We start from the raw sequence: 21372 nt of genomic DNA on the forward strand, positions 1-21372 counted from the left end.
GCATGCTGACATTAAACACCTCAAAAACAGGACTAGATTAATCTTGATTCAGTACTGGATAGGTATGAACAAATGCTCCTTTCCTACTCAGCTATTTCTGTGTGTGCTGCATTCCTCCTGGAGCCACATCTGTATTACACGGGGGTCACCGTGCCCCGTGTGTGGTAGAGCATGCATTTACATAATGTTCAGGTAGTCCAAAACAGGGTACCTATTCTGCCAGCTGGGGATTGTTCTGGGCCTCTGCTGGACTTCTGATCCATATTTAGGAATTTTCTCTAGGGTAGCCTGCTAATAACTGGGTTTGACATAGACAAAATACAGACACATGCATTTAATGTCATGCTTTACTCAGTATACTATGAACTTATGAGAGAGTTAGAAGTAGGCAAAGTGTAAAGAAGCACTATACAGTTGGCTTTTGCTGACAGTATCAACCTCTGAAGCACATAAATTACAAATTTGCAGGAAGCTTCTAAGGGAAGTGCATGCTCTGAAGAAACTGTGAGCAATTACCAGGCAGAAAAACCATTACAAAACTCCACCTGAGAGGAAAATGTTACCTGGAGACTTTTGTCCTGAGATTCCCCATAGTGAGGTGCTGTGTTAGTAGAGCCATGGCTTTAGACAGACAAATACAATTTTGATAACAGTGTGGGTTCTATGAACAGATCATGAGGTTAATTGTACTGATGTTTGCTGCAGGGGTGTAAAGCAATGCCCAACATCACATGTGGGTCTGTGCTAGAGGAAAGAACCTTATCTTGGCACCCAAATCCCATTTTCCATTTGCTGTGCTATCCTTGTGTCTGTTCACATCCACTTTCAGTTTTGGGATTTTTAGCTGAAATACAGATAGAAAAGCTGAAACAATTACTTCTCATGGGTAAGAAAATTATCATTTATTTAATCTTTGAGTGTTAGCCATGTACATTCAATTTCAAAAATTAGTGCTATTGCCTTGAGACATAGGATGGGTTGTGACATAAACTGCTCGTCCATTTTCTATATCAAGTAAGCTTGATACTGTATTTCAAAGTAATTGAGCCCTATTATTCCATACTTTGAGTAACTTCTCTATGCCATACAGCAGCAAAAATAAAGACCTGCCAAATAATTAAATAAGCCTAGAAACTTTAGTGGTTTTTCTTTAAATGATTACTATTACCTTAAATATGACCCAGGAAACATCTATAATTTTCTCAGTGTTTTCAAATGTCTTGCTCTTGTATTTGGGTAAAATGCCCCCAAAATTCCAAGAGAACAGTGAGAATAGATGGCTACCTTAGAAACTGTGAGGTTGGTGTCATGGTGTAGTCAAATCAGCAAAGACTGTCTCTGCTTGGGTGTCAGTTTTCAGACCCATACCTCTTTAAACTGGATAGTGTCAGTTTAAGAGCATTGGAAGGCTTTTTTCTCTTATTGGGTATGGCTGGAAACTCCCCCAAGCGGCAGACTTTAAACAGCCCTGGGGAACCTGCCTCTGCTGGGTGGAGTCTGAGTTAAGGTCAGAAGGTAAGAACTTAAAAATTCCTTTTTCTTAAAGTGTTTGCATGACTATTGTAATGTGACACAACTAAGTTTTTTAGGGTATCTGCTGCTCTAATGTAAATTCTCTGCTTTCCTTACTTGGTCTGTGTGCCAGGTAGACTAAAAATTGCTTGAGAGTTATTCACCGGTGGAAGCTGCAGGAGAGAAAATGCCAGAGAAAGGTGTGTTCTAATCAGGAAATTAATTCTGTGGTGCAGTCTAGAGCTGACAAAGGCAGCCATGAAACAACTGAGAGGACAAAGTGCAAGTCTCAAGCACTGTGTTATTTCTTCTGGGTTTGAGCAGCAGAGCTGGTCCATGGGATATGCTGGACTCTAATCTCAGCTCCAGGGCTAAACAGCACTTCCTGCTGAGTGCTCCTGGTTTTGGAAGATGATGATCTCTTAAACTGTTCTTGCATCCCTGAGATGTATGCTTACAGAAATTCTGGACAGGCATGTTACTGAGGCTTACAAGGCAGTAGGAAATGGGATAGAAATATGGATTTTAGACAAAAACAACTAAAAAAATTGCATGTAGTCAAATTTTGTGTTGAGGCTTTTGCTAGATGTCAGGGCAGTGTATGCAAGATGCAATTATTTATTGTACTGCAGCATAAATTCATGACATGAACCAATTCTTCAGCAGTGTCTGGGTTAGTGCAGTAGTCCCCATATGTCATGAGTAGTGTTTTGGCTATAGGGATCAGATACTACTTAATTAAAATTAGAAGGGTTTCCATGCCTGTTCTCAACAGTCCCTGGACATGTGGCCATTTGTACCTTTAGCAAGAGTCAATTTTCTTCAGCAGGAGAGGTCAGACATAGCTTTTCAGGAGCAAGAAACACCAGGTCCTACCATGGACTACTTGTAAGCCTGGTGGTTTGTACTGTTGTTATACAATATATGTTAGACCATTTCCTATCTCTTTTTTTGTCCTTCTGCCATATGCTCAGGCTGATGAATGATAATGCATTTCTGTGACAACTGTAGAACTTTAACAGTTCCGTCATTCATGGAGCATTTGATAATTTCTTCCACAAGAAGTCATAAATCCACACAGCTTCCATAGCTGCCCACTGGCACAGCACACTCCAAATGCATACTGAGAATCAGCATAAATATTTACAGACTCAGAGCAGCTTATAGATCTTTGTTAATCCAATTAATTCAGCTGCTTGTGTGCTCAGCTTTGGACTGAGTGGTGGAGTTTCTGCTGCTTCATTCTCAGTAGTTAGTCAATAACCTGCATTCCAGGTTAATAATAATGTGACCACCCACAAATAACAATTCCAGATTGGTATTTAGAAACAGCACATCTGTTACATCTGCTTGAGCCTTTTAGGGTTTATGGCTGGTTACTGCACAGCTGTGATGTCATTCCTTTCCCAGGTGGAAGGAGCAGTGTAGTGGGATTTGGCATGTCAGTTACTATCCCAGAGGCTGTTTCTTGCCCTTCTCGTGCAAACAAGGTGAATGATTTACCACAGTGTGGCAGTCCCAGGACAACTGCAGCTAGCTTCAAAATCTTCAACACACAGCCTTGTGTGTTGCCCAGTGAGTGGGTCCTTCATCACCTTAGGTTATCAGTATCAGGGGTTTTCCTATTTCCTTGGAAGAGCTGTCTGGCACTGGCAGAATCCTACAACTTCTGAAAAGTGTTAGTTTTAATACCTGGTCTTGGAATGTTTTGAATTGTTTTAATATGATTTTCAGATAATAGCTACTCATCTTGCTGAATGTTGCACACATATTCTGTACTTCCCTTACACAAATTGTAACTTATATAGAAAGGCTCAATGACCATTTTTAATTAAGGCAAACAATGAGGAATGGGTGACAGCTATACAAGATTACTTGGCTACTAATAAAGTATCAACATATTCTATCAAAAATTTATCAACTTTTTTAAACAGTACGTCCTGAAAGTCTCTTAGTAAAACTAGAAAAATAGTGAAGGTCTGAGTGAAATCCTGAGGCCTTGGCTTTGTAGGCTGTATCTTTCCCCAAATAAATTAAAAAAAGTGTTGAGAGTCTGGATGAATAGGTTTGCTTTTTTAACGTAGAAGTTGCCAAGTCTCTAGTTAGTCGAGGGTTGTATCTTCTGATCTTTGGGAATCTCAGGTGTCAGTACTCACAGGGGAATAAGCAACTAAACTGAGCCCACCAGACAGGACTCAGGTCCAGACCCACGAACTGAAAGCAGTTGCCTGTATGTGAGCTACAGGTGTCAGCTCCTGTATAGTCAGGAGATAGCGATGCATTCAGCAGATCTAAAGATTAAGGTGACTTTTAACCAAAACTCAAGAGGATTTTTTTGTTTGGTTTTGTTTTTTAGTTAGTTTGTTTGTTTTTGTTGGTTTTTTTTTTCTGTGTTGGAAGCTTAAGGTAGGTAAAATCCACTCAGAGCTGACAGAGTTTTTTTAGTTAAAAAAAAATCTTATGGCAAAATTTAATTCTATGTTTGTCATTGTTCTTCTCACATAATTTAATGCCACATAGAATCTCTTGTTCATGTGAAATGGTAAAATGATACCTGAGGCTTCTTACTCCTACTCTTCTTCTGCAAACAAAAGATAATGTTTCCAGGAGGATTGAGGTTCATATACTTGTTATTTCAGTCATTGGCTTTTTTAGTTAAAGGAAAGGTCTTATTTACTGTAAGTTTCTGTGCGTTACAAGTTGGGGCAATGTGTGTTGACATGATAGAGATGCAACGAAGCTGAAAAGTGTGATAATGAAAGAAGCACTAGCTAGTTGTTATGAACTATATTGATAAGCTGCCCTACAGTGAAAAGTAGTTTCTGCATCACACAAGATTCAGAAACTAATAAAACATTGTCCCTAGAGCCAGACATTGTGATTAGGAACAGCTATTCGCACTTTAAAACTGAACATACTTTTTTTCCATCATGTGTATTCGGATTATGTTTATTAAATTACCCCAAATATCCCAGTTTATTTTAGTAGCATGACTTGGTTCTTACTGGAATTGCTCAAGGGGGAACTCTCAATCTTGTTTTTTATTTAGGTGAAGTTTGGGCAAAATACATTCCAAATGTACTTTGTTTTAAGTACATCTACAAAGCGCTGTGGCTTGAAGAAAACATACCACTGGAGTGTACTAAGCCTGATTCAAATAGGAAATGTCAAGTGGATGCAAGGTGTGACAGATGTAATGCTGCACCTTTGGCTTTAACTCTGGGGAAAACTGGAGTCATCTGGAAATTTTATTAAGTAAGGCACTCTGAGCCACTAGGATATGATTAGAAGATCTGTTTTAAAGGGTTTTGTTCCTTCTGATAATCAATGTATGATACAAACATCTTTGAAGGGGAATGCTATTTGTGTTCCTTCAGTAATTAGGGCACGAAGCACAGAGCAATGAAGGCCTGGCTGTGGAGGTGCTCATGCTGACATCTGAGCACTGCCATCCAGCTGCTTGCCCCGGGTATGCAGCAGCGCGGTACGAACGCGCTGTCTCTGCCGTGCTCTGGGAGAGGCGCGGGTACAGCACGGCAGTGACAGCCTCCATGTGCCAGTGCCCCTGGAAACACAGGGCCCCCGTGCCCAGGGGATACTTCTCAGGCCACAGGGAGCCAATGCAGCTAGGTTCCACATCTGGCTTGGAGAGACACCTCCATACACAGCAAGGAAATGGGCTGTGGCAATGCAGCTGGCTACAGGAAGATGGCCAAGGAAGCTCACCCTGTTTCATGGAATAAAGGGAATATCAACAATTCATTCACCCCTCTTTGAGGAAAGAAATGGACTGCCTATGAAGCTGCAAAATGCACGTATGGCAAACAAAGCTAGACAAATTTCAGCCTACTGGTAAAACATGTTTTCCTTTTCTTTTCAATGATGATGATGGGCAGTGAGGTTAGGTGAGTAATTTCCCTGAGGATGTGGCAGGATTTTCAGTAGCTTTATATAATTGTCTTCATACAGCAGTGTTCCCCCTGTAGCTAGGGACTCATATCACTTGTTTAAACAGGTCTGTGTTTGCTTACAGTCATAAGAAACCTCCCTGGCAGCACTGGGGAAGGCTTTACAGATTCACACATCTTTCCTTTCCTAGCACTGCCTGTGTGGTGACACTGGCCTGTCTCTCATTTTATGTTTTGAACCAAATGAAATTTAAACTCCAACAGGTATAGCAAGAATAAAAGGTGCATCTCCCCTCAAAACAACGGTGCTTAAAACACCAGTTTTATGAGATACTGTTTTGTGCTTAGTATCTTTCAGGGAACCAGGAGCTCAGGATCATGTCAGGGAAGCCCAGGCTTACCTACTTGAATGGAAGGGGCCGGATGGAGCCCATACGATGGCTGTTGGCAGCAGCTGGTGTGGAGGTTGGTTGACATTTCCAGTAGAGTGTTACAGACTGGTGTTCTCTACTTTCCTCAGTTGGGGACAATTTAACATGCATGTGGCAAATAAAAGCTGCATGAGGGTGGCTAAATTCTTTTGTCCAGTGGCACTGCACATTTGTAAGTACCTTGTTCCATGGTTGAAACTTGGGATGCAAACTCAGTGGCATTTAGAGTTTATTAGAAGTAGTAGCAATCTCCTGACGTAATTAATCATAAGGGGATAAAATGGGGATTTATTTAAAGGGCCTTTATTAATAATAAGTTATCTAGTTGTGCTAGCAGTCTTATTAAGTTTGCAGTTGCAATGTGTGTACGCTGGGGTGGGGTTAGAAATATTTGATGTGCAATGTGTTTCCCTTGGCACTGGCTCCAACCTGTCTTGTTTCTGTAGATTCCTGCGCACTGTTTGAGCTTGGTCTTCAGTTATTTCTGAATCACTGCACTGATGCAGAAGTATCCAGGGTGTGTGAGGGATCCTTGGGACATCTGCACCTAAACAGTGCAGCTGCAGATCTGGCCCATTACCTTTTGCTTGACTCAGTAATTCTGGGCATGGTTATGTGCTATCACTTAACAGAAGAAAAATGTCCAAATACAGCAGCTTGACACAATTCTCACTCCTTTTTCAGTTTGAAGAAGTTTATTTGGAAACAAAAGAGCAGTATGAGAAGTTAATCAAAGGTAAGATTCCTGACACCTAAGACTTAGTCCTTCAAAATAATTGTCCAGCCTAGCTAAACTTATGGTTTGAAATAATTTACTTAAACCAGTGGAAACTTCTGGGTGAACACCTTGAATAGTGCAATACTAGCTTTGAGAAACCTGCTATTTCCAGTGCCAAATAACTGGTATAAGCTAAAAGCCAGAGCTTCTGTGATTGTGTTTATTCTAGTACATTAAACAGGCAAACACTTCTACTTAATACAACTTACTTACCTATGCTGTTGAATTGTTAGCATGGTACCTGGCACAGTTTTGGTCCAGGGCAAATAGAACTTCCTGAGCCTGAGGTGTGAAGCTTCTCCTAGTTAAAAAGCATGGAGCCAGCAGGGAGACCTGTGGAAAGCCTGGTGTGGTGAAAGCAGCATGCCACAAAGGCTTCATGCCAGCCTTGGGAGCAAGACCAGTTCTTCCCGCACACCAGTGCAAACCCCTAGCCACTGCTCTTGATATCTCGTCAGAAGAAATCCAGCAGTGAACCCCTCTACAGACACCCTGGAAAGAGAAGACCTTCCTGCCAGAGTGGAGAAGGAGTTGGGACAGTGAGGAGCAGCAGAGAGTGCATGTGCCCCACAGTTTACCTGCTGCCCAAGACAAGCGAGAAAAACCTCGGAGCAGGCTGGGCTTGCCAAGCCATACAAGGAGGCTTGGAAGAGGTCTTGCCTGCATTGTGGCTGAGCTCAGAAAGAAAAAGCTGTGTCTAAAGAAATTCGGTCAGGGAAAACTAAAGTGAACAAAAATAAGATAGAAGTGGTATCAAGTAGATAAGAATTAAATTTGCAGGTCCAGATTGCTGGGACTCTTACAATGTGGGAGGACAGTGTAGTGTACACAAACCAATTATAGCTCCAAATGTAAGAGCACAGGTGCTGAAAGCCCAAATCTCTATATCCTTCACAAGAGTGGGTTATCTAGAAAGAGTGATACTGTAACCAGGATTGTATCTGAGCTTATTGATATCCAGAGAGAAGAATTAAATGGTTGTGAAAAGGATAGAGAAGTTTTATAAGGAAGATCAAGCATTTTATGTCTATATATTGAGCTTAAGATGGTGAGAACACAAAGAAAAAGGTGTGGTTCAATAGAATGGGTTGAAGAAAGATAGATAAATTAGTCATCCTGATAAAGGGGCCTCTGGAATGTTGCCAGTTGTGCAGGGCAGGACTCAACAGGAGTAACTGTACATTACTTCTCCCTTAAACTTTTTTTCTCTCCCTACCAATATGATTTTTGACAGTTTCCTGTGTTTAGACACTACCACATCATTAGACTGGCCCAGGCATGACTTTTGCCTGTGCCAGCTGATGATCCTCCAGGCAATGCCCCAGCAGTGGTGGCATTGTTCCCAACAGGCAGCTTGCAGAGAGACAGCTCTTTTGGAGGCAAAGAGAGTTAAATACCCTTGGCCTGTGCAGACCTGTACCTCTTGGCCTGTGGGATCACTAACCTGCTCAATCTGTGCAGCCAAAGATTGCCCAGGTGGTACCTGGCTATCAGTGAGCTCTGCTGCTTGGTTACAAATAGCAGGTGATTGTTTTTTAATGTGTGCTGCACAGACCACCTTGGGAGAGCACAGCCCAATCCCTGGAATTAATGGTAAACTCCTTTTAATTCTGTATATGTATTCTGTGCTGTGAAGCAGTTCTCCCTACAGAATGAGGGAGGAGAGGCAGTCCGCTACTGATTTTAAGAGGGACTCCTCTTTTCTGTATATAAGAAACAAATGGTGTATTCAGGCATATTTGCTGCATTGCTTTTTGTCAAGGGCCAGAAAGATAAATTATATTTTTCACTTCACATATTTCTGCTGAAAAATATTCTTCCAGATCTATTAATTTTCCTATTCTATTGCTCCCTAGATGGGTACCAAGTAATGTTTCTTCCTTAAGGTGCAGAGATGTGTTCTGGAAAGACAAGAACACACATGATCTTTCTCTGAATGTTTACAAGAAGCAAATACAAGCTATTTGTTGCTGCAGAGATAACTACTCTTTGAATTTCAACTGTAAATTAATAATGTAGAATGAGTGAAGAATATTAATTCTAGCCCAGCAAGTTATTTTAACAGCTTTGGAGAAAAAGGCAGGCAGATGTGCCTGTTGAAATGAACCTTTCTATCTGAAAGAAGGATTCACCAAACAGATATAAATTGAGCAATTAAAATAAATGATTGACTTGGAGCAATGCAAGTGGCTGCTGCCTGTTTTGTTCTGGAGTTCTGCTGTGATTATAAACAGGGCAGATTGTTCTCTAGATGCCATTAGTGTGTAGATGGAGGAGGGAGTGTCTCCAAAACCAGTGAATTAGTCCAGCAGAAAACTGGTCTAGAATAGACTGACTTTGCAGTGCTAAATCTCTGTGTGTACTTAGCTCTCAGAACTGTCTCACTGAAAGCTCAGACAATTGCTCCTACCAGCACCAGCAGAAAATGGGACTGTAAAGATGTTTCTATATAGGCCTAAATTGTTGTAGAATGGCACTGAGACTAGGCCTGTAAAATCTATGGGGACACTCAAACTCTGGTCCTGAAGTGACTGTGTGAAACTTATTCAAACACCAACAGCTGTCACATGCTCTCCTTTAGCTCTGTAGCTTCAGGATGTTTAAAGTGGCCTGACCCTTTCCTGTATTCCTGCAGCTTGGTCTTGCTGCAGTACTGCCCATGTATGTCCCTGTCAGGGAATTGATCTGCATTCAAAAGAATTGGATTTTTTTAAAGTTCAGATTTACTAGGTATCTTCATTCTCCTCCTATTCCTTGGGTTGGAAGTGCTGGTTCAGGCTTTTCCTGCCAGCATGAGGCAGGCTCCAGAAGTGCAGAGGTGCAGGCAGGGCCAACTTCCACCAGCCAGTGAAGCTCTGTCAATGCTGTCAAGCCCAGGGCCCAGCTGTGCTGTGGTGACTTTGCTACAGGAGTGTGATGCAGGCTGTTTTATCTTCCCCACAATGTTAATTGTCCTGTGAGTTGTACAGTTGGAGCAGGACATCAGTGGTCTCCTACACTGCAAGAGAAATGTGCTCAGTGTCTCACTCTCCTGTACACCTTGCAGGAGGAACTAACAGGCTTTCCTTCACCTCTCCACCCTAGATGGATTCCTGCTCTTCCAGCAAGTGCCCCTGGTTGAGATCGATGGGATGAAGATGGTGCAGACCAGAGCCATCATGAGCTACATAGCAGGGAAATACAATCTCTATGGGAAAGACTTGAAGGAGAGAGCCCTGTATGTAACACCTCCTATCACTAACACAGCAGTCTGTTATTTGATAGCTACATTATATAAGCCAAATTCAATCCTGTAAATCCCATATAAAGGCATCAAAAAGGCTAACAATAAGATTTAACCACTGCTTCTGAAATGCTCCTATCAGAAACAGGCTTCTTTTCTTTTAGAAAAATATTCAGGTTTCATTCATGGCTGTAAAAATTGGCACTATATTGGTGATATAAAATTCCTGTAAGTTGACTTAGTTAATTGGAAAACAGATGAAATAACTTCTGTGCTTTTTTCTCCCATCTTCTCCTGACCAATAGGATTGACATGTATGTGGAGGGAATATCAGATCTGATGCAAATGATTTTGATGTTTCCTTTCTCTCCACCTGATACAAAGGAGAAAAATCTTGAGTCAATTAAGGAGAGAGCAACTAACAGGTACTTTCCAGTCTTTGAAAAGGTAAGTGACAGCAAGTATGTGTCTATCAAACTTGCAATTATCCAAAAAGTTTCTGCAAAATAAGAATGTGTTTGTAGTGTAGGTCAGTTCCCAATCCTCAGCTTTTTTGGCTATCAGAAAAGGGGAAATACAGCAACACATTTTCCTCTCTTTGTTTGTTTGTGTTGTCAGGACTGTGGTATTTGAATATCTGTGAAGCAACATGTTCTCAGCTGTACAGAAAAACTTTTCACTAAAAGTTTTGTGATTATTTTTCTTGAAGGAGCAGTTCTATACTTATATTTGTTTGAAGCCCATCTCTCTGCCATACTTAATTTCATTTGGAAATGTTTCACTGGAGGAATGCAAAAATCCCTTGTACACAAATCCTGTAGAGAGGAGTACTTTAGTAAAACTACAGTCACAGATTTATAAAACAATAAACCCAACCCATATGATTCATGCATCTGGCAATATTTCCCACTTTTGTAATATTGATCTAGTTTTCTTGCAAAACAAAAATAAAGGCTGAACATCACAAAAGTTCTTAGCACTAAAATAGTCTGTTCCCAAAGGCAGGGATTTTCTTTAGTTAGTTGTTGCAATTCTGCATTTCTAAGTTTGCTTCTTGATATCAGCATTGGACATCACTTCACATGAAACATCTAAATGGGAGTTCTATGAATTCCTTAAATTGCTTGTTGCTTCCTCCATTGTCCCTATTTCTAATTCTAGGACTGTTACTATTCTACTGAGGCATGTGGTTTTGTTTCTGTTCCTAGTGCCCATCATCATTCATTATTACTTAGTGACCAAAGTTTGTAGTCTGTGTACTAGAACATGAAATGAACAAAACTTCATTTTTTCCCAGCAATAATGAAATTTAGGCTCAGCTTCAGCTGAAAAGTCCACCCTGAAATTTCAGATAGAATTGCTGCTCAGCTCTGCAGCTGTGCGGTGAGGTTTAGGTGCCAAGGATGCCCATATGCCCCACTCTCATCTGCAGCCCATGTTTTCTTGTCTTCTCCAGGTTTTGAAACAACATGGCCAAGACTTTCTTGTGGGCAACAAATTCAGCTGGGCAGATGTTCAGCTAATGGAAGCCATTTTAGCAGTGGAGGAGAAAGTTCCTGATGTGCTCTCAGGGTTTCCTCAGTTGCAGGTAATTTAATTACTGAGCATGCTGTATTCAGGAGCTAGAGGTCAGTCCTGAAGTAATCATCTCCCCATGCTGGGTAAATCACATTTTTGTGGCTGGAATTCCTCTCTTGCTCTGTTTTTTAATTATTTTTTTTTTTAGGTGTTTAAAACCAAAATGAGCAATATGCCTACAATTAAGAAGTTCCTGCAGCCTGGCAGCCCAAGGAAACCCCCACCAGATGCCCATTATGTAGAAACTGTGTTGAAGGTTTTTAAGAAATGAAAGCCTTGCCACCTTTGGTGAGACCCAAAATGCTGGGAGAGCAGGAGAAAGCAGAGCAGCAACCCCAAAGAAGAAGGAAGCTCAGCAAATTAGTATTGTTTTAGTTAAAACCAGTACTAGAGGAACAAAGCAACCCATACCAGAAATAAAGCATTCTGTTACACTGGAAATGTGACAGCAGCTTTTTCTTTATTGATATCAAATGCTTGGCAAAACATGAAAACAAAGGGGTATGGAGGCAAAAAACTATTTGTAGGGTTGGGAGTTTACTAATTTGGAAAAAGAACAATGCAGTGTTAGTATTGGCAGAATACAACTTGTTGGAGAAGATATTTTCTACGTGAGAAGAAGCTCAGAGTAACAGCTGTGGAAGAGAAGAAAGAGAGGACTTGCATCACCACTTACCCTTTAAAGAAGTTGTTTCAAATTTCCATTATCAAATTTAAAGCTTGTGGGTGAATTGGATTTTTAAGGTCCCTCAGTAAAGTTTTTTCAAAACTGATTACTTTTGTCTATAAATCAGGTGTTTCAAACCTGAATGATCATACCAGCTACTCCCAAGGTGCTTACAAATACATTACCTCTTGAGAGCAAAGTGTTGTGAAAGCAAGGTGCAGTTTGCTTTGCAGACTGTGGCAAGGCAGAGGGGGTTTATTTCTACACCTTTAGGACAGAACACAGAGCAACAGATACTCACAGTCCGTTTAATTTCAAATAAAAATATTACAGCAGACAATAAGCAGCATTGTGAAGTGGCCTGATGCAACAGAGAAGCAGCTGCTTAGAAGGAAACTATGTTCCAACAACTGTCAGTTACCAGATCTGATGCTTAATAGTCTATGACATGAGTGAGGAAAAAAAGAAATTAGAAAAAATATGGAAAAATGAACCTGAGGGAGAAAACAGAAGAATAATATTTCCCAAAATACCTCAATGAAGTGACATTTCCGAAAGTCAAGTTATGAGACAGACTATATTGGACTTAGTGGCCTGAAATCTCAATGGATACTTGTGACAGAACAAGAAATGTCAATGTTGGCATTAAATCACCCTCTCAAGGGGGTGCTCCTCTCCCCTGCCTCTAAGGGGAGGCTGAAGGGACTGGCTTCATCAAAACTTCTAACTATCTCAGTTGAGACACAATCATTTTTGAGTATTCAGCTGTAACTGAAGAGCATGCTGAGGGATTCCTCCTGAGTTAGGACCTCTTGTAAGGAGACTAGACAGCTAGACAAGATGTAGATGTCTACAGAGTTAGGTGAGATGGGTTTTCCTAAGTTGTCTACACTATCATTAACTTTTAGGCTTGAACTCATGTTTCCTTACCAGGTGATGACTAGACTCAGGATGTCTCCTAGAGTTTATCAGGGGCAGGCCTACAAATGGTGAATCCAGACAAGTTTCCTAAGAGAGGTTTGGGTTTGTGAAACAGCCAGATGAACCTTGGTGCATGTCACTGCATGGGAACTTCAATCTCCTACATTATCCTAGATTCTGTGTCATAAGTCATATGTGTCCAAAAATATGGGAAACACTGTTTCCAACAGTGTCAGAGGCTGGATGGAAGACCTTCCCAAAATGTGAAGAGGGGACAGAGGGACATAGAGCCCTAACCAGAATGGGTAGCTACAAGAGGTGCTGCCAGTCAGGGGTCCTCTTCTGTGAGGCCCAGCTCTCCTTATGTGCCATGTGGGATACAGAGTGTTCCACATGGGGACTAGACACCTCCTAAAAGACAATACATTGCAGTGGTGACTCTTTTGGTGCCTTGTCCTTCTGTGATTCTAGCTCTAAAGAAATGATTAAGCTTATTTTATTGTTAAGCATGGAACACAATGATGTAACAGGTACCAACAGTAAAGATTGACAGGATGAGGATCATTTTCAGCTACCAAGCAATCAAGTATGCATACAGGAAGGACATGAAGGTGACAGCCTGCTGTACTGTAACTGCAGGTGATGGCTACAACACTATTACCCAGGTAGGTTAGACAGGCAGAAAGGTACATGGGAATGTATGCTGTATTTGAATGTATGACTTCTTGAAATCTATTGAGTTGTCCAAAGAACGCAGTCAGGACTGCAGAGTGCAGTTTGCCTTCTGATGCCACACTTCATTTACTGTCTCTTTCAGCTGTCTTTGGTGTGTTTTTTCACTGAGTCAAATTCAGAAAATACAAAAAAAACCAAACCAACCCAGATGTCCAGAGAGGATTCAACAGAAGTCACCTGAAGGAATTTGCACTAAGCAAGGCATAGAAGCTTGTGAAAGATTCGAGCTGAATTAGTTGATGTGATTTATGTAAAATGGCTATGTGTAAAAAGTAAAAAAAAAACCCAAAACAAACAAAAATACCCCTAGAATAAAAGTGAGATTGCCATAGCAGTATTCTTTTAATCTGAGTGAGCTTTTCAGCTGTTATAATTATTTTTAGCTAGCATGGTAACAAGCAATATAAATAGGAGGCATATAACCATTTTGTGCTAGCACACGTTTCCAAAGATCATAACCTCTGATTTATTTTACATTTCTACATAGTCAGCATTAGTCAGGAATTTATTTTCTGTAGGTCAGAAGTAGCTAAACAGAGATAATAGGTTTTGTTTGCTCAAGAGACAGAAGTTTCCTGTTTGCAGAGAGCTCTTTGGAACGCTCAGTGTAGGAGGGGCTCCAAAGTTATATAATCTTAAGGCAGAACTGCTGTAAGTTTAGAGTGGGTCACACTGTGCAAAGGGTAAGTAAGTTTTTTGCTTTATTTTTTCCCTAAAATGCAGGGACTTGCACATGAAACTCAGTCATTGCATGGGTTATACAGAATAAATGTGTGTATGTATTTTCTTTAGTAATATGGATATGTGTACCAAATGTTAATTCTCAATCAGCTGCTTTTAAGGTGTAGAGAATTAAGAAGTACAGATAACAAAAGTGGGGAGTGTTTCACTGCCTCCTTCCTACTCCGGAGAAGCTGACATGTTATTTACGAGGGGAATATGGTGGTGGTTTGGCCGTTTTCCTTTTGCTGCTGTTAAAGCTTCAGCTTTGTTGCTGACAGGGTGTCAATAGCTGTGAGGCTGGTACAGGCTGGGCACTGTTTGGGTGTGTTTGTGGCTGATGTGCACACATGGTTCTGAGTGGGGTGGGTGACACTCTGCCTAGAAACTGTTGTTGCTTTAAGTGTCTGCCTAGAAGCTGTTGTTGCTCGAAATTCCAGCAGAGCTGGAACTGGACCAAGCAGGCATTGCCCTGAGGCCGTGCCAGTGTTAAAGGCAAATCTGATGTTACCAGAGGCAAAATTAACTTCCATTTTTTAGAGGTTTGTCTAAAGACATTTCAGAAGCATGGAGTGTTGTAAAATGGATTGACTGATGGAAAGGATTCCTTCCTGGCTGGTTATAATGGAGCATAAATGGCTGCTGGAGAAAGCAGAGCAATTGCTGAGTTTATAGCATGTATCTGATTAAACAGTAACTGTGTTCTGAGATAATGCCAAAATTCACAAATTGCACATGCAGCTTTCTGGTCAGAACAAAACACATTGTACGCAAAGATTAAAATACTTTAAAAGCCTTGTTCTCTGTCTGGGCCAATTCTAAGTACAGAATTCTGCTTAAATATTCTGCATGTATAAGTAATATTTGAAGGCAGAATGATACATGGCAGTCTCTCAATATAATCTTTTACCTCCGCTGTTAATTAATTAAAATCTTGAACCATAAATCAGTGGTTCCAAACAAGACAATTTGAGAGCCAGTTAGAGATTCAAAACTGCAACCCTGCTTTCTTCATTGCAGATACCAGGGAATCAGGAGGTGGAAACATGTCTGGAAAACCCAGGCTGCACTACTTCAATGGACGTGGCCGCATGGAACCAATTCGGTGGCTCCTGGCAGCAGCTGGGGTTGAGGTTTGTTTCTGGTCTTTTGTACTGAGATCCTGTGACAAATATGTGCTTCTGCTGTTCCTTCTGAAAAGTGTGACTGAGCAGCAGTTTCAAGCTCTGCCTTCAGTGCATTGCTGAGCAGGCCAACAGGGAGCACAAGCTTGCCCTAAGCAGGGGGCAAATTCCTGTCTCACTTGCATGCATCGTGTGCAAAGCCTGCAGGTAGCACCAGAAATGCTCCTCCCCTGTAGCTAGAGAGAGAAGAAATTTAGAACCCCAGCAGCAGAACCTGGCTTCTTAATCTTCTGATTATAGAGGTCAAGCACCTGCAATTCTGAGTACCTTCAGTTAAATTCCAATGTCCAAAACAGCAAGAGATTATTATTGCTGCCTCGATGTAGTTTGCCTTTGAACGTACTGGATATTGTAAATCACAAAGTAAATTTTTTACCTGTGACACATTCTGATACTCAACCCGAGATAGTGTATGGGAATCTGTGTGTTTCAAGATCCAGGGGTTTCTGTCACAGTTATGGCCAAAGTGCCTGACAGCTTTCAAATATGATTTATGTTTTAAAAATATAAAATTGCCCAAAAGATATCTCTTTAGGTCTTCTTTACCTAAAGGCGGAGAGGCTAAATCATGGAATGACAATAGAACTTTTCTCCCTCCTGCAGTTTGAAGAATCTTACCTGGAAAAAAAGGAGGATCTGACAAAGTTACAGAAGGGTAAGTTTCCTTCACTTTTAGATTACAACAGCAGCAATAGTAAAAATAGGAAGAATCAGAATTGAAATTAGAATTAGAGTTACTTGTCTGAGAACACTTAAGAATTATTAAATCTTAGTGCCTTAAAAAGAAAGTCTCTTAACTGGATTTTGTACATGCGCTCTCAGAGGTGCCGAGAGAGGTCCCGCAGTTTGATAGCTGATATCATCCACCCAGTTGCTTCAATCTTCACTGAATGCCAGAAGGGCTGAGGTCATAAGAGACCTCTCAAGATTATCTACTCCACCTCCCCCACTTCAAGCAAGGCCCCCTCCAGCCAGTTACCCAGGACCATGCCCAGCTGGGTTTTGATTATCTCCAAGAGTGGAGAATGTACAGCTTCTCTGGACAACCCACACAGTCAAAGAGCCTTTCTTGAAGTTCAGACATTTGACTCTCCTTTGCTTCAGTTTTTGTCCATTGCCTTCCATCCTATGGCCATAGAGACCTTTGTCTTCAGATCATCTTGAAAAGTCATTAGCATCTTAGGTTGCCTACAAATTGTTGCTTTATAATCCCTTTGAAAAAAGAGTTCCAGATTTCCAAGTTTACCTGTTCCTCTGCTGCATTCCTGCCTCCCAAGGCAACAACCCACCGTGCTGCTTCAGCTTCTGTCTTCCTGGACATGATAATCATGTTTCTTCCAAACCAAATTGCATGTCTGTGCTCTTCACCTGGCCTGTGAAAAGCAACCTGAGCTTGGGTTAGCATTTGCAGTCCTGCTGTCCTGTAGGAATAATCACTTGGTCCCTATGTAACAGGCTGCCTTTCAAAAAGTATTTTGGGACACAAGCATAAAGCTAAAAAAAAATGTACACTTACAAAAGGGACATATCATTCCCTAAGCAAAAACTCTTGCTGACTTTCTGATCTGATACCTCTCTTTCTGGAGGTATTTCTTCTTGCTAGGACAAGGCTTCTGCATACTAGCAGAAGAATTGCATGGCTCCAGCCTCACTCCAAGTGATATTTGGGGCTTGCAGGAATCTCATGGAACTCATTTGTTGGTCTCACTTCATGCTTGTATAGATGGGATGCCATTTATAAAGTCAATAAAGTTGTCACAAAGATATTCTATGCTTTTCTATTCACTATTATTTCTATATTCATTAGTATTCACATTATAAGTCAGCCAGTGATTAGAAAGTCCAGATGTATTTAGCAAAACATGACAGAAACGGACTGGACAAGGTTTTTCAGTCCTTCTCATCTCTGTGAACCTCCATGAAAATCACCTGTGTTAGAGCCATGCAGTGCATGTATTGTTCAATGTGTGACAGCTGCCAGATCTGCATTTGACTGTTGCCTCAATCTGAAATTCCCACAACTTCATTGCTATAGTATTAAGTTATTAACGTGTCACTGCTGCATGGTGAGCATTGTCCACACATTCCTGTAAGAATGAGGAAGGTTGCTACCAAAAGGTTTGTCAAGCATTGGAACAGGCTCTCCAAGGAAGTGGTTGAGTCACTGCGTGTAGATGTGCACTTGGGGAGAGGGTTTAGTGGTGGAATTAGGCATTGCATTTACAATTGGATTTGATGATCTTGGGATATTTTATCCATCCAGATTGATGCAGATTCTCAATAAAAAGGAATACGTGTGCTTTCTTTGCCTAACACATGTGTGGGTGGTTCTCACTGAGAGACTGAACTTCTCCTTGTGTTCTTCCCCTTGGCCTAGATGGATCCCTGCTCTTTCAGCAAGTGCCAATGGTAGAGATTGATGGGATGAAGCTGGTGCAGACCAGAGCCATTGCCAACTACATATCAACCAAGTACAACCTCTACGGGAAGGACGTGAAGGAGAGAGCCCTGTACTGTAACAGTACCACCTTTGCTTGTTAGACCCCAGCCCACCCTGTAGCTCAGGGAAACACAAGGGTTGTCAGCAGCATCATTTTACCCTCCTCACATTCAGGGGAATGTCTTTTAAGGGAAGAAAAACCCTTTTCTCTCTAATTACCAGGAATTAGTGCAGATTTAATTACAGGTTGTTAAAGGAGAGGATTCCTGGGGCTCATGTTTTCACCTGAGGTATTACTGAATGGTTGAAATTAATAAGCCCTGGTAAACACATGTGTCAAGATATTTGCTAGAAATGGTATGGACCTGCTGTAAATCTTAGGCTGTCTTATTGGATTTTTAACACGAGTCTGGATGGCACACATGACAATTCTGTATTCAGGTTCACAAACCCATATTCCAGACAAGAATCAGTCCCAGTAAGAAATGGGAGTCCTACAGTCTTTAGGTTTCCCTAGGAATTTTGCATTTGCCTTTGGCCCAAGCTTTCCCCCTGCCTGGCCCCAGTGCAACTGCATTCCTGGGGGAACTTTGCCAGGGTATATGTGTGTGTGGGATAGAAGACGCAGGGATTTCCCAGCATCTCAGTGAGGTTGTGCCAGGAGTTATTGTGCTCTACACTTGGTCAGGTCACTACTCTGTGTGTGACCTGACCAAGTGGATCTCTTCCTTTCAGAATTGATATGTACGTGGAAGGAATGTTTGATCTGAATGAGTTACTTATGACATATGAAATCCAACCAGCAGACAAAAAGGAGCAGCATTTTGCAAATATGATGGACAAGACTGAAAACAGATACTTCCCAGTATTTGAGAAGGTATGTGGCAAAGAGCTAGTGGCTCAATTGATGCTGTTACCTTGAAGCTCCATCCTGGAAGCACACTAGTTTAATGGAGGAAAACAGAAGAGAAGCTACCCCTGGAAAATCAATGCTCTGGTTTTTAGTGGTGCTGGGATTAAGGTGGAGACAGGATATCACAGATGGGACAGAGGGCACTTCAAATCTGGGAGAGATGTACAGCTGCAAAAACCCAGCACACACAGAGCTCCCCAAATGTCCATGTTTCAGTGTGTGTGTTGTTCAGACAATAGACCCTACAGCACCAGCTTTGACATCAAGGTTCCTACTGAAGTGCAAGTGGCCCTGTACCATACATGCTGTGTAAAAGCATTGCAGTTCCTCCTGTATCTCATACAGCTTGGGCTTCAGTGCAGCTACAGCAGGCAAGGCAAGATGAGCCCAACTGAGCTGCCAGACAGGAATGTAGAAGTGAAAGAGCTGATAGATGATGCCTAGGGTGGCAGTGCCTTCAGATCATTGTTTGTACTTCAAGTGTTTGAACTGCATTTCCTTCTTTCACTGACAACTCTGTGCAATGTGTGACCCTGCTTTGAAGATATCACCTTATTTATGAGAAAAGAACTGATAATAGAGAGAGAAAAGACATGATCTTCTTCTGTTCTCTCTTTTTAGGTTTTGAAAGACCACGGAAAAGACTTTCTGGTTGGCAACCAGCTGAGCAGGGCAGATGTTCAATTGCTTGAAATCATTTTGATGGTAGAGGAGTGGAAGCCTGATATCTTCGCCAAATTTCCTCTCTTGCAGGTAAATGAACGGGCAGTTTGAATGTACAATGAATTGTAAAGAGCACTGATTTTAAATGGCTGGGAAATATGTGGGAGTGAGAGGGTCAGAAGTGACATGCAAAATAATAAAATATCCTAAAAACTTTTAGCTGGCCCCACATCCTCATTGTTATTGCCACATTCTGTCACTACAACCACAAAAGCATAAGAGGGGAAGTGTATAGTTTCTTCTGCAGCATCAAGCTGTGATGTGACTTTCAGAACACGGATAACATTGAAATGTCTGACAGTTGCAATGATTCTTAAGCTCTGTGCTGTTTTGGTTTTGTTTTCTAGAGTTTCAAAGCAAGACTAAGCAACATCCCCACAATAAAGAAATTCCTGCAGCCTGGCAGCCAGAGGAAACCGCCATCAGATGACGATGTTGTAGACAAAGTGATGAAAATTTTCTACTCCTGAGCAGCACCCTAAAGCCACAGAAACTCTGTTTCATTGTATTTGCAGATAGTAGGAAGGTGAAAATAATGAAAAGAATGGAAATGTCAAATTAATGGAACGAGTGAAAAAATGTTTTTGATCTTTCCTTACCAACAGGGCTGGTTTTAGCCTACTGCAGACACTTCAGTGTTAAACTACGTGAGTGTACCAGCAAAGGAAACAGTTCACTAAATAGGGGGTATATGGGACAACACAGAATGCCTTAGGTAACTAAAAAGCTACCTGAAATAAATTCTTACTATTGATACTCCAAACCCAGCTGTTCATTGATTTCTTGCTGCAACTTCTAGGCCTAAGATCTGTCTGGTTTTGTTTTTCTGCCATTCCCAAGAATTGTTGCAAAATTAGGAGAGATTATCCCAAATAGTAGGCCATGTTGCAAAATTAGGAGAGATTATCCCAAATAGTAGGCCATGTTTTTTTTTTTTTTCCCTAGGAAATTCATAGAAAAGCCTGCATGTTCTGGCTAGGTGAGGTTGAATGTTTGGATTCAGCTTTCCTCTGAGCTTAACTTGGAATATCCTTGGACCAGAGCTCCTAGTGTGCCTCTGCTTTGGCACTAGACACTTGAAGTCTTGTAATGCAGCTTCACCCATGTTTCCTTTATCAGGAGATCTATTGCAGCAGCTAAAAGCCCTTTGCAGACTCTGAGAAACAAATGCTGGTACCAACTTAAAACTTGTTAAGGAAGGATTCAGGATGGTGTCAGGTCTTAGTGAGACCCTGGAATGCAGGAATCAATATTGACTTATGTCACTGTATATTAAACCAAGTTTAATGCAAGTTGTACTGGAGTTGTTCATTTTAATCACTTAAATCAAGCTCCACTAATGAGGTTATCAAGACTGTTGAATTTTGATAAATATGTGCATTTATATAGTGAAATGTGTTCCTGTCCATGGCAGGAGGGTTGGAACTAGATGATCTTTAAGGTCCCTTCTACCCCAAACCATTCTATGGTTCTGTGATACTACTTAAACCCCAAATAAACCAAGTTTGTAAATGAAAGAGTCAGTGCCCTAAATCCAGCTACAACTAGAACACTGTCAGTTTTCAGCTGGGCAAACTCAGGGCTCTGTAGGTCTTGCTAAAGCCAACAGTTTCTTAATGTGAAATGTCATGCTGCTGGA

The 21372-nt window shown here is 41.2% G+C and overlaps 2 protein-coding genes across 4 annotated transcripts; both read left to right on the forward strand.

Annotated features, from left to right (window-relative positions):
* Positions 1–1431: 1431 nt before the first annotated feature.
* LOC134415392 (glutathione S-transferase-like) lies at positions 1432–11867 on the forward strand. 3 transcript variants are annotated; one of them, XM_063150698.1, is made up of 7 exons: positions 1432–1515; positions 5769–5885; positions 6536–6587; positions 9714–9846; positions 10158–10299; positions 11309–11440; positions 11579–11867. In XM_063150698.1, the coding sequence occupies exons 2-7, from the start codon at positions 5799–5801 to the stop codon at positions 11699–11701; spliced, it is 669 nt and encodes a 222-aa protein (XP_063006768.1). In that variant the 5' UTR covers positions 1432–1515; positions 5769–5798; the 3' UTR covers positions 11702–11867. The 3 variants fall into 3 exon arrangements, with proteins under 3 accessions (XP_063006768.1, XP_063006767.1, XP_063006770.1); XM_063150697.1 differs by lacking the exon at positions 1432–1515 and adding an exon at positions 4562–4694; XM_063150700.1 differs by lacking the exon at positions 1432–1515 and adding an exon at positions 4745–4767.
* Positions 11868–14297: 2430 nt separating this feature from the next.
* Positions 14298–20496, forward strand: LOC134415395 (glutathione S-transferase-like). Its single transcript, XM_063150705.1, has 7 exons — positions 14298–14436; positions 15494–15606; positions 16261–16312; positions 18035–18167; positions 18833–18974; positions 19632–19763; positions 20081–20496. Exons 2-7 carry the CDS (start codon positions 15520–15522, stop codon positions 20201–20203), a joined length of 669 nt encoding a protein of 222 aa, XP_063006775.1. The 5' UTR covers positions 14298–14436; positions 15494–15519; the 3' UTR covers positions 20204–20496.
* The last annotated feature ends 876 nt before the right edge of the window (positions 20497–21372 follow it).

The sequence above is a fragment of the Melospiza melodia genome, chromosome 3 (genome assembly GCF_035770615.1).
Source record: "Melospiza melodia melodia isolate bMelMel2 chromosome 3, bMelMel2.pri, whole genome shotgun sequence".
Taxonomy (NCBI): Eukaryota; Metazoa; Chordata; class Aves; order Passeriformes; family Passerellidae; genus Melospiza; species Melospiza melodia.

What these genes read in the sequence shown, in the direction of transcription:
- LOC134415392 (XM_063150697.1), top strand. An exon ending in ACTTTCCAGTCTTTGAAAAG is followed by an intron (nt 10,300 to 11,308) that starts GTAAGTGACAGC and finishes TGTCTTCTCCAG; the next exon opens with GTTTTGAAACAACATGGCCA. An exon ending in CAGGGTTTCCTCAGTTGCAG is followed by an intron (nt 11,441 to 11,578) that starts GTAATTTAATTA and finishes TTTTTTTTTTAG; the next exon opens with GTGTTTAAAACCAAAATGAG.
- LOC134415395 (XM_063150705.1), top strand. Translation starts at nt 15,520, where the DNA reads ATGTCTGGAAAACCCAGGCTGCACTACTTCAATGGACGTGGCCGCATG. An exon ending in TGGCAGCAGCTGGGGTTGAG is followed by an intron (nt 15,607 to 16,260) that starts GTTTGTTTCTGG and finishes TCCCTCCTGCAG; the next exon opens with TTTGAAGAATCTTACCTGGA. An exon ending in ACTTCCCAGTATTTGAGAAG is followed by an intron (nt 18,975 to 19,631) that starts GTATGTGGCAAA and finishes CTCTCTTTTTAG; the next exon opens with GTTTTGAAAGACCACGGAAA.